The sequence below is a fragment of the Strongylocentrotus purpuratus genome, unplaced genomic scaffold (genome assembly GCF_000002235.5).
Source record: "Strongylocentrotus purpuratus isolate Spur 01 unplaced genomic scaffold, Spur_5.0 spur5_scaffold_9, whole genome shotgun sequence".
Lineage (NCBI taxonomy): Eukaryota > Metazoa > Echinodermata > Echinoidea > Camarodonta > Strongylocentrotidae > Strongylocentrotus > Strongylocentrotus purpuratus.
The window spans coordinates 3,414,035-3,427,339 of record NW_022145615.1 but is presented as its reverse complement, the minus strand read 5'-3'; the positions used below and the strand labels follow the sequence as shown (position 1 = coordinate 3,427,339).

General features: G+C 38.2%; 1 protein-coding gene across 1 annotated transcript in view; it reads left to right on the top strand.

Annotated features, from left to right (window-relative positions):
- The first annotated feature begins 830 nt into the window (after window positions 1-830).
- Window positions 831-13,305, top strand: part of LOC581006 (aquaporin-3) — a 47,223-nt gene continuing 34,748 nt past the window's right edge. The window contains exon 1 of the mRNA XM_030976996.1: window positions 831-929. Coding sequence (XP_030832856.1) covers window positions 831-929 — 99 coding nt within the window. The remainder of the gene's footprint in view (window positions 930-13,305) is intronic.

Genomic DNA, 13,305 nt, shown 5'->3' with positions numbered 1-13,305 from the left:
TAGATAAAAAGAGAGAGGGAGAGAAATAAAATGAACACACGGGTGGATTACGGAAAATAATGGCCCATAAGCACCGTTTTAAAAGTTATTATTATAATGAGAGTTAGATGTTTCTACACTCTTCCTCTTCTTTCTCTCTATACAAAAATATTTTACCGGCTAAAGTTCTAGGTCTATATAGGCCTACATAATGGCGATATTATTGTTTATTTAATTTAATTTTACGTATACTTCTTCAATATAGAAAGGCTCATCCAAAAATTAACGGGGGCGTGATATGTTGGGGTAGCTCTGTGGCTGGAATAGAACGACTATTTGCATCAGTATAGCTCCTACTCTCCAAACTAATTATGTTTAACTTGGGTATATCTGACTAGTTCTGTTGACTGACCGACTTTAACCGCCCAAGTAAGCTAGCTGTCAGTTGAGCGGCGTGCATGCACTCTCATGGGGAATCGCCAATGTTTTGCTTCTCTCCTAGTAGTGTGCATGAACTACACTTGTGTGGCAGCGCGCCAAGACACTATTTACGCGTAGCACAATCGGAAGTTGAACGCTTGTGCGAGGAACGTTGATAGAGCTCTGTCCCCGAATCGTTTCACTACAAGTAGGCCTACATAGTTACGTTTGAATAAGCGGCGCGAAGTTCATCGGACATACTTAATCGGTAAACAATAGTGGACATCGAGGTTGGATACCTGTGTATCTCTTGAAAGTGATTCCTTTTCAACTGAAAGGGATACCCTTCTCGTGTTCAAGCTTGGAAGTTGGGCGCGGATTTTTGAAGTCATAGCTAGCAGACGACACGAGCTGTCAACAATCAATACATAATGCCGACCGCTTTGGACAGGCTGCTGAGCCCGCTGCAAATTCGCAACAAGCTTGCGAAGGAGATCTTAGCCGAGGCAATTGCGACCTTCATTCTCATTGTAAGTGTGACCCATTTTTATATACAAGATTGTGTTTCCCAAACGCCATGTTTTATCATAGAACTTCGATTCTAGAGTGTATAGCATTAAATCGCCATTCCAGATGGTGGTTTATTTGACAGAGCAAAGTTCGATTAGATAAGTGTCAATAACAATTTATCACCGTTATAGTTCTTATCTGTATTTCGTGTACGTCCGCTCGTATACACCTATACTTAAGCATAACAAATGATTGTAAAGACAATAGTGTAGGTCGCAGGGCCTATACATGCTTGAAATTATTTAAAGTTTTGTTCTTTACATAATCTAATAATGGGGCAAATTCAATGTTCGAATTTAATATCATATAAGTTCGTGTTGTCTTGAAATTGCACGAAGTTATAAACCTATTTAATGATTTAGTAGGTCTTTTTGTTTCAGTATTAGTCGTGTCCAAAATCATTGTTTAGTTTTAATAACAGTCATGTAACTATGCGCATTTCCCCCATTCAGAGGGCCTGTAATTATAGTTTTTAACCTATATTCATGTCGATGACTGCCAAAAATGCTTAGCTGTCGATTCCGCTTTACTAGTAGAGATTTCGTTGCATTCTTCATTCAGCTGTCAACATGAAGATAGAATTCAATCAATCATATTGTGTACGGCTTCATGCATCCTTCGAAAAGAGCGCGCTTGTCATGAAGGTCCATCGAAAAATTTACTAAGGTTTGCATTTATTAATAGTAATAATATTATTAGCATATTCCTACTATATCATGACTATTTATAATTATGTTTGTTGATTTCTCAAGGATCATTGATAAGAAGAAACCTACTAGTATACAGTCTTAGCACGCCTGTAATATTTATAGGCTTGCTTCCACGTCGGGACATAATGTTGTGTTCATAAATCACCCCCGCGATGGTTGTAGTATATGGTCGTGTATGGGTTACTAGGGACGGCGGGGGTGTGTCGAGGGTATAGCGATCATGTGATCAAGAATTCGGTTCAGATTGCAAATAGTTGAGAGGTAGAAGGTCGTGGGGTCGCCTGCCGAGTCAGATCTTGGATTTCCCTTGAGGAAAAGGAGCCTGGATAACTACGGCAGACAGGGTTAAAAGGTATACCATCTCCGAATAGAAGATTAGGCGGTTTCCGTGGCGATGAATCTAATTTCTGAATGAAAAGTGGAATGTAAACAAAGAGGCCTATTTGGTGACTGACCGCTGCTAAACATGTAGGCATCTTTATTACGAAATATATGGGCATAACGCTAACTTGAAAAAAGAAACATAAACAGCGAGACGAAAGCAAACATCGAATATTTGACAATACCTGAAAATCTTTGATACAGCCCACCCCCTCCCCCGATCTAGATGTCATAATAGAAATCGTAGTTCATTGTAGTCGAAACTAGGCCGACATTCTTAGAAAAAACTGACATCCAACCTTTCTATTTGCACAATATTATACTAAAATTGCTGCTGGAAAATGGGTCATCGATCTAAGTAATCAATAATATTCTAAAATCGACGAAAGTACCTGATGCCCAATTTGATCTCATGTTTCGAAAAAACGAATCTGTATCGTAATTAATGGTACTTTGTTTCCTCGCTTGCTCCCGCGTGCGTTCGCGATGACCAAACGATTGTGGAATCACTTCCATGCCATTTATGACAAAATAGGTCAACTCAAAATGCTTTTCCGTCAAGCTCGTCGCTCAGGAGACCAGTCATAACGGATACAAGTCTCGATAAATCAATAGAAAGTTTAAATTTCAGGCATAACTGGTCCTCGGCCTTAATATCTGTTGGGTATACAAGTCATGTACATTTTGCGTACCGTGCGAGAGAAAACAAAACCATCTGTTAATAATTTTGTATAGGCTAATATCATTCATAAATTATTATGTTGGCTGCATCCCTAAGTTTGCATAAAGTTTGCTGCAAAGTATACAGGTAAGGACGTTCAAGACTCTTTTCGATAAAATACTGATCCATGATATTGACTGAAAACAATATCCAAATTCAAATTTAGACAAGACACGAGGGTGTAAATCAACTGAAAATCGTTTCATTGTTAAATTTTTGCAAGAGCCGAGCACAAAAAGTCCCTTCACTGCACATGGAGTTGCCTCTTGCCAATTTAAAATGTATTTCTAGAGCAACATTATCTTTATAATTATGAAGGTTCAAAAGGAAAATAAATGTTTTGGAACCTGAAACACTCCATGCGGCTAATAGTAATAGATGGAATATTTAGATATAGTTAGCACACGGCAGAAAATGAATCAGAATAAATTACAGCTAACCTAACTCTAACATTTTGTTGTTCTAATATTTTTTGAATCAGCTGACGATTGACAGCGCATGCAATTCAAATCGGGGAGGCATAATGGCTCTCTGGTTAAGCAGTGGTCTCGTAACCGGGAGGTTCCTGGTCAAAACCAGGTATGATTGGGCCATGCACTAGTCTTGTTCAATACAATATATAAATTGGCAATAAACAAGTCTCTCTGATAGAACTTAGAGCCCGTAGGTCCATTAGTTGCTTGCCTATTAGAGTATAATTTCTTTCTTTATAGTAGTCAGACAAAACAAGTCATCAAATCAATCTGTTCCCAGGGGGTTTTGAACCCTCGACCTTGCATCTTGATACCGTGTAACTCGAGCCTTGGAAACCGTCCAACTGCATGTCTTTAACCACATTAATAACTATGTTAAACGAACGGCAATTAACACGGTACCCTTGTCTGAAGTTCATGTTGATTGACGCTGATAGGTCTATTTGGCAGACAGGTATGTCATTTTTGTAAACACGTTCACTATTATTATCACAATAACGCCCCAAGGAACCTATCACATTAACAGCTCCATGTCTTTGTTTTATTAATTATTATTATATTTATTTAATGCATGTATCGTTATATATAAGCCTAAAAATAGTAGCACTAATTTAGGAATTTTGCATTAATTTTCGATCTTTTGTTGATTATGGCTCCAATAATCCATTTGCATATTCGCAAGTATTTATGTAACTATTATCTTTATTGAAATTAGAACTCGTGATAACAAGAACAAAGAAATAAACATAATGACGCGGTGTAATAAGTTATGCGCAAGGCAAGGTTCGGTATAATGAAGTACGTGAATATAATCCCATAATTGGTATATAGGGGGTACCAATAATCACCTCTGTATTGTTGTGTTGAAGTATTGTATCAGAACCATGTTGATAACCTGGATTACGTGTGTACAGTGTATTTGCCAGGAAATGTCATTTTTTAAACTGCCCTTAAATGTTTGATGGACGGGGTCCGAAAGTATTTAGGTATATACCAACTCCGAATGTTCATGTGAAAATAAATCATAGGATCTGTCAAAGCAGTCATGATTATGCGCAGATGTGATTATCGAGGTGTAAAGCCGCATCGTAGTAAGGTGAAAAGAAAATAATCCGAAAACTCCTACTTCGACAATTCAAACATTCACCTCTTTAGAAAGAATAATAATTATACCATGTACCGTCTTGCGCGCACAATTGGTTCAATGTTTTTGTGTTCAATCGTCGATTTTTCGACCCATTAAAATTGATAGATATGAAGAGCTATTCAAAATTCGATTATTAAAGGCCCATTTAAAGTTCCCTTTCCTACACAAGCATAATCATCTATATGGTAACATGTCAAAGTTCAATATTAGAGATCAGGGTCAAGTTCACTTTCCATTCAACACTTTCATACACAACGAGAACATTCACATTATACAAAATTCAATATGGGCCATAGATGAATAAATAAACGATTTAATGAATAAATGATTGAATGAATAAATAAATGAATATATAAATACCTAAATAATTACATAAATGAACATAAAACATCTGACTAGACATGAACAAATGTTTTGGATACATAAACTGAATACATAAATAGATAGATAAATAAACGAATTATTTAATGAATAAATAAAAACATAAATGAATACATTAATGAAAATACAAACATCTGACTATACATGAACAAATATTCTGGAACTGAACCCTTTGAATAAGGGAGTTTACAGATAGCACATGGTACAAATGAACCCAAAATAATATCCACAGATCTTTTACACATGGAGAAGTTCCACTTTGAGCATATTAGAATAATAACTGCCAAAGTCCTAGATGTGCTTCATGAATACCTTTTGTTTGCCCTCTTGAAAAGAATACTTCCACCTGCGTATCGTTGGTGCATAAATGAAAAACGTTACATAACTTTCATGAGCGCATATCCAGTATTCATCACTGTGGGTTTTACATTTATGGTACAAATGACCTTTACCTGCCCATGCGCAGATTGTATCTGTAAACTCCCTTATTAGTAATATTAACACAAATTGTCATGATTTCAATTCACCCAAACCAAAGTGAACCAACATTACCTAAATCCATCCCAATTACAGCACAGAGCATTCACTACCCTCTGCCCATGTTTAATATTCTGATGTCAGCACGTATACGAATTGGTTGAGCACATCAATATGTCATTAATGTTTGTGCCTCGCCCATTAATCATAACTATACGACCCAATCAGTGCACGTTAAGCCCCTGGCGACGCACAATTTCTTGACTGTCATAATCGTGATCATTAACCTAGTGCAGCGGGTATGAGGGCATCTTAGGAAATGCTCTGATCATGATGATGAAAGCAATGTTTGCAGAATATTTAATTTGAATATCATGAGCTGTTCCTTTCACATATTTTGTAGTAGAGAATGGGAGTGAGTCAGTGTGATCTATTCTATCTCCCTTGTTTGTTTGTTTCTTTCTTTCTTTGCTTTATGTCACTGTTTAGGCGCTCATTCGCATTATTTATGTACCTATACAGCATTTCTTTTTGTCCTTCTTATTTCCAAGCTCAAGGGAACATCATATGGGGACTTGGGGAATTTGTCCAAGCAGGATGAACAATGCTTTTCACCTGACTTGTTCTTGTTTAACATTGAAAGCAATTCACAAATGAACAAGAAACCATTGCCGGGGAAAACGTGGAGCAGTCATGCTGACGGCTGACACGAAAGTGCAAAAACCTGAAAGACGTAACATTTTTGTTTTTTTGTTCATGTTAAGACAAAAGAGTAAGATATTTTGGTTATTTAACTTTAAGGAAAGGGATAGAGTGAAAGATAGAGAGGGGAAGAGGGGGGGGGCCGAGGGAGGGATGAGATGTAGAAAGGGGGAAGAAGGGGAAGGGGCGGCTTCCTGGGCCTCATAGAAGAAACTGGCCTGGATGGTTAAGGTTAGTAAGAGAGACAGAGAATGAGGAAATGGAGAAAGATAGTGACCTAAATTATCTTGAGATCCTTACATTGTAACCGGTGCATAGGATAAAAAGTGCTTCGACCACTCAAGATGCTCCAAGAAGATAAGCTCTCGCATATTGCATCTGCATATGAGATACAGATAGAAATAACTGCCTACATATAGGAGAGTGTGATAGAGAAGATAGACGAACACAAATGAGGGATGGGGGAGAGGGCAGCAGATCTATTATTTCTTATGTAATACTGGATATAAAATATCATTTAAAACAAAACAAAAATACTGGGAGCGAGAGAGAGAGAGAAAGAGAGAGAAAGAGATAGAGACAGACAGAGAGAGAAATAAAGAGAGACGAGAAGAAATATATTCTTCAAGAAAAAAGAGAGAGAGAGATAAGGGGGAAAGGAAGGGGGGATGAGAGGGGAAAGCGAACATACACATTTTGAATGATTCGTTTATGTAGATGGAATAAGGAGAAGAAAAAAAAGTAAAGAACTGCACATTCTTTTTTTTGTAAAGAAAGTTTTATGCTAGTTAATGAGGGAAAACCACACATACAGACAGAGACAGAAAGAGGGGACATAGAGAAGTAGAGAGGGTGAAAATTGGAAACAACTTTGTGAGATGGGGTGCAGACAGGGAATAATACAATCAATCCCCTGAGCTGGAAGACAGAGACAACAACTAGAGGGTTCACGGTCATTCAACTTTCTAGTTTCATTAACTTCCAATCAGCCGAAAATTCGTGCTTTTCCTTCGGGTGCTTGTCTTCCCGAAATGTCATTCCAGGATAATAGCTGTACTTTCAGGAAGTCGACACCAATCTTATGTCCGATTTACTGAAGTTGACTTTTTGACGGAAAATGTCAAATTGGAATGAAATAAAAGCAATTGCTGGCTTTACAGTGTAATTGTTATCATTATTTTTACCAATTTGACCGACATAATGATGACTGTTAACCCACAGCTTACCGTAACCAAGCCGTCCATGTATAAAGCCTATGACAGTAAGAGTACTTATTAGTCATCGGGTTGAAGGAAAATCACTACCACAGATATTACTTCCATCGCTCATTATTTTTAAATACAGGGGAACCCACTTTCTGCCAAACTCTTTAGAATAGAGGAAATCCACTCGATGTATTGAAAAGATTTTTTTTGTTGTAAATCTTGATGAATATAAATAGATCTTGATATCTTGGGGCCTATTGAAATAAGGTGCCTTATAGATTTACCTTATTATTATTATTGTAAAATATAGAAACCAAAAGTGATAGGGTGGGGAAAATTACCTTGTTAGAAATAGAAAGAACGGTGTTCTTTTAAAGAGGTTTCATTGTTTAGCGAATCGCTAGTATATTTCTCATCACAGTCCAACAATAGGTAAAAGCTGATATACAATGTAGAACGTTTTGGGGAGTCCAAGTTGAGTTCTCGTCATGCGATTGCATTGTGAAAGAAATGGTGTGAAATTGATCAGAAAAAAGTTGATCATGTATAAGTATTGGTGTGTACTGCAAGGTTCTAAAGTCATCAAAATGATAAGAAATTCGGCCCTATATTGGTAAAGTGACAAGCAGTGTACACAGAAAGATGTATATGGGACTAAACAAACATGTGGCATAAAAATCGGGCCTCATTTTTAAAGCTGTTACTTCATATTTAGAATACATATTTAGAATATGAAGGCATTTGAAGAGCCATGCTTTTCAGGGAACATTTTTTCTCTGATGATCTTCCACACTTGCATAATAACAATGATAACGCTTTTAAATTAATTGTCACCTCTCCCCAGAACTCAACCTTTTCTTTAAACCTTAGGAGTCGTTAGTAAGAGCAAGGGCAAGAGACAACTGTTTATGCCTATTTAACCTTCAATTAGCTTCTGTTGGCCTTGTACTATTGGTCCTCTGTATCGGCAATTCTGTCAAAGGAATAGTCTAGCTTCGAGGCCAGGAAAGTGCATTATTTTCTTTAGTCTCTCTTTGATTTCCAGGTCAAAAATAACGGTCAATGTCAGAGGATTTCCTGAAGGAACTGTAAAACTATTGTTAAAAGGCCCCCATCATCGAATTGCTGTGATGTACATTAAAACGATTGATGTTCACTCTGACCCTTTGAAAAATGCTTTAAATTAGGCTAAGGACGTGTATATAAATAACCGAGATATTAGAGAGTAAAAAGGCGTTAACTTTTTTCTTTTGCGATAATGAGAGTTTCACTTTTAGTAGGTCAACTTATTTATTCAAACAATGAAATATTGTACAGTTTCCATTACGCTTCTATTGTAATGAGCCTCTGCTGCGTTTGATTGTACACGATGCGTCATTAAGTTGACGTACGACTGCGTCAGTAACTGGCGCCATCTTTGACACACCATACGAGGGAAACATCGCACTCGAAGTGATATGAATTCAAAGTAAACAGTGAGAACATCGTTTTGTGAGTTCCTCACAAGCTTGATTAGCGCACGTAATGGCGCAATAGAATTGACGCAGAAGAAATAACGCCTTATCCATTCACGGACGTACAGTATATCATTCGAAGCGCAGTCCATTGCATTTTGAAATGAAAGGGGAAATATAACTCATTCCTGGAAGTAAGGCTAATGTGAGGTAAAGGTGGCAGGGAGGAAATGAAATACCTTCCTGAAAACCAGCTGTGCATAATATGGTAGCAAACACACTCTTGAAAACCGCTTTAAGTGGTGCTGCCCCGCTTAAAGGGGTCGTTTGAATTCCCTTGACCATTCTTGTAAAAGCAATTGTTCCAATGACATATATGTCACATAATATTGAGAGACGAGATTTGAGAGAAGATAGCCAGGAAAGTACATGTAGCAGCCAAGGTAAGTGGTTAAAAATTGCTTCAAATCAAAAGGAAACGTATGAAGGAAGTAAGTGATGAGATAGGAATATGAAAATAATGCTTTGTAAAATAGAAAGTGTAAAATGGTGCGTGAGAGAAGGTGATTGAGCGAAATAAACTCTATCTGCGTATAGAGATTAGTAGAAAAAGAAAAAAGAGAGACAAGTAGATAGATAGATAGATAGATAGAGGGAGAGAGAGAGAGAGAGACAGAAATAGAAACACACAGAGAGAGAGGGGTGGTTGGGGGGGGGGGCAATACACTTTCCTGTTTCTGTTTCTTAATATGTATATGGAAAATGTAATTTTCAGCAGTTATCCGTATGAGCTCTGCGTTATAAGATTACACTTTGTGACATCTTTAAAATAACAATTAAAAACCGCCGCGATTTTGCTGAACGAGCCATAAACAGATGAGAAGGAAGAGACAGTGAGTGAAAAAGAGAGAAAGAGAGAGATAGAGAGAGAAAAGGATAATGGGGAAATTAAGTGTTCCTTATATCTTATATAGATGTGAAAATGTAACAACATCTCATGTAACCCAGCTACAAGCAGTGTCATCTTGGTTGAATATGTAGCGTTTCTAATGAAAATCGTGCGGTATCATGTAAAGCAGGTGCAACTATAATGTATTAAACAAGTAGAGATCGATGAATGAGGAAGAGGTAACAATACAGAAAGAGAGAGGTGGAAAAATTAGGTTACAGAATATTAAAGGGAGAACAGAGAGAGAATGTTTACAGTGGAAATAGATGGGATGGGTGAAAGGGTAGAGGCAAAAGGAGAGAGTAGACAAAATTCGGTCAGAATGAGAAGTTGAACAGTGCTTCTACATCTTATTTAGATGTTCAGATGTATTTCAACTTGTTTTTACTGCTTTCTCGAATGTCACTCTTGATTAGTAATGGTGTGATACGATACGGATGGCAGTGTTTAAGGGTTGTGATGGTGGTGGCGCTACTAGTTGTTTTGGTGGTCATATTAATGGTGGTGGTAACATTGCGAGTATTATCTATTAATGTTAAGAGGAACGAGTATTAGATGCATAGGATGGTGGGTGATATAAAATGAGATAATCACTAAGATAAGTGGGGGAGGAGAGATAGATAGAGAGAGAGAGAGAGAGAGAGAGAGGGGGGGGAGAGGGGGGGGGGAGAGAAAGAAAGGGGGTTAACGAGGGAGAAAAGAGAGAAAGAGAGGGATGATAAATATAAGACAGAGAGGGGGTGAGCTAGACAGATAGATATTTATTTTGTGAGCGACATAGAGAAATAGAGTGAAGTAGAGGAAGATGGAAACAGAAGTTCAAACAATTTTGCTCCTTTATCGTATGCAGATTTAAAACATGCTAATAACTCCGGTATTACATTCCTCTACACAATGAAGTGCGCCTCTTTAAAAGACGCACTTGGTTGTTACGAAAGTGCGGGGTGGATGATAGTAGCGTTGTGGCGGTAGTGGTATCCAGGCGGAGGTAACTGATACCCCTCTGCGCGTGAGCACATCGTGTTCCTTACTTGATAAGATGTCATATCCCTCAAAGAGTGAGTATAACTGTCAGTTGTTCGCATCGTGGTACGGCCTTTACAAACTCAATCACATCAGGGGAGAGTTATTAAATGGAATTGGATGGGCAAAAGTAGGCAAGTGGGGAGGGGTTCGTGCTTTAAAAAGGCATCCCTCTCCCTGTTCAAACGTATAGGGCTGGTCCAGAATTTTGTATAAAAGAGGGGGTGGCACAATAATTTCCGGATAATCTAGTTTTTGTAAATTTCAGATGCCTTTTACTTGCCTCGAATTCGACAGTGGGACCGAAGTACACAATGAGTGGACATAGTGGGAGGGCACATTTTTGTTTTTTTTAATATGTCAGATGGTCAGATTGGTTTCAACCAGTGTCAGTGTGCTATTCCAATATCTCTGTTTGGAGGAAGTGGAGCAAACAAGGGATGAATCTGTTTCCCCGCATCTTGCAGATTTACAAATCCAATCACATTAGAGGTCGGAATATATGAAGAATACATGAAGAATAAGGTTAAGTGGGATGTGTAACGTATACCTTCTTAACCTGCCTTTCACCGTGTTGTACAGAGGGGGTGGGTACTGGTTCTAAGGCGCGTTCAGATACGACGCTTTTAGCCTACGCAAAATATCCGTGATTTCTTGTTTACGCGTAATAGGCAATTTTCGTATTTTATAATCAAATTTAAAGCACAAATCTTAGTTAAGTGCCTCATAACAAATTATTTCAGAACAGAACACAATGTTTAGTGGTGGTATTTTACCTGACTTCTAAGAAAGCATAAATGCTTGTTAGTAAGCAACCATTTCATTCACCTGTTACGAATAATTGTATTCCAATAGTCAGAATGCGAATTGCATACACTAACACTGCGTGTTATTAGGTAGGACAGGCCATAATTTGTTGTCCTCTCTTTCTGGATCTCAACCCTTTTCTTACCCCCAATCGATTAGATTCTTCGGTACAGTCATGCCCGAATAAACCATCTTGATTAACGGACGGTGTATGTCCATGAACCTTAGGATGTCATCTTCGATACTATACCTTCCTTCTCCATCTTCTCAGCATTATTTGGGTGATGAGGTGCACAGGGCATTCGACCCTATTCACATTCGATTATTATCACCGTTCTTTATACAGGTTGTTTTGTGTACTGATGTTGCAGTTAGTTTTTTAATGGAATTGTCGATTTTTTTTTTCATCATGAATCGTCGAAATTATTAGAAGTCTCGAAATGATCAGTATTAAATAGAAATCACAACAAGTTGATGAGCGGGAACGTACCGTAGTTCCCGCCGCACGCTATGCGTCAATTCGATTGCGTTATAACCTACGCTAATAAAATCTGTTATTTCCGTTTCCGCGATCAAGACGTCATTTCTATTGCATTTTTACAAACGCTGTCAAACATTTGAGAGCAATTAGTGAATGCATTTTGTTGCAATGTTTGCACTGTTAATTTTTGTGCTCGTTTTAGTACGTTTCACTCTCACATAGCACGTGAATGATAGCGCTAGTCACTGGCGTAGTGTTGCGTCTGAAAAATAACTCCTTGTTTGAAACATGTATCGTGAAATGGGTGCATGTGCCAGTAATCCGACGCAACAGTCAAACCATTATCTTGCATACATGGTACGACAAAGACTGCATTAGTCATTAACGCAGTGTTACGTCAAGAAATGACGCCTGGTGTGCAACTAGCACAAAGCAATAGACTACCTTCGTTAAGTAATCTGACGTAAATGATTTTAGAGTCAAACACTCACGTCAGCAAGTAAGAACACTCTTTCTAAGGGCACATCCCACTTAAGAGCACTTATTACTTGAAGAGCACTTGAATTGAAATGCAAAGGTTGAGAGTTCGATGCCCGGTTCGGCACCACATAGTGTCCTTTCGCAAGGCACGAATAAGATGCCACTCCATACCCAGGAGAGAAATGAGGACCTGCTAGGATGACGAAAGTCACTGTGATAATAACTGCCATATGCCCCCATGTTGACCATTTAGTAGGAATACTCCCTGGGATTCGATTCCCGGTAGAGTACCTTGTTTTCGTGCGATGACCATGGCCTGACACAACAGCTGTACTTATAGTCGTTCTCACAGGACCAGCTAACCGAGCTACCTCCACATACGATTAGAAGGTGACCTATTTTTGTGAGATGTCGGTCTTGCTATACTCACCACCTCCCCTTTAACATATTATGTAGAGACAAAGTTGTCCATGCGACCACAATACACTGTGGGAGAGTCAGTTTTTATGCAAGTGGGAAAGGATAAGTATATAGTGCATAAGAAATGATAAAGCTGTGCCTTAGATTTTAGAATTATCAAATTGAGAAGGAGTTTGCTCAATCTTGTTAAAAAGCACATGCACTGTATACAGAAGTGGATATACGGGACTACAAAGACGGCTGACAGGAAATTTTGATCCCATATTTTCAGTTAATTCTCGTCATATTTCGAATTTGCGATTTGCGAATTTGCGATTCTTTTCAATGGACATTATGTCCTTCCAAACTGACTTGAAAAGAGGAAGAAAATTCTCAAATTATTTCTCTTCTTTACCAGAATTCTCTTTTAACGCTGTGGGAGTTAATTTTTGAAAATGGTGTGCTGTTGAATATACTCGTTCCCGTGTTTTAGTCAACTTCTTCTGCCAATGTTCCTACTAGCATTAATTTGCCTTTTAACATCAT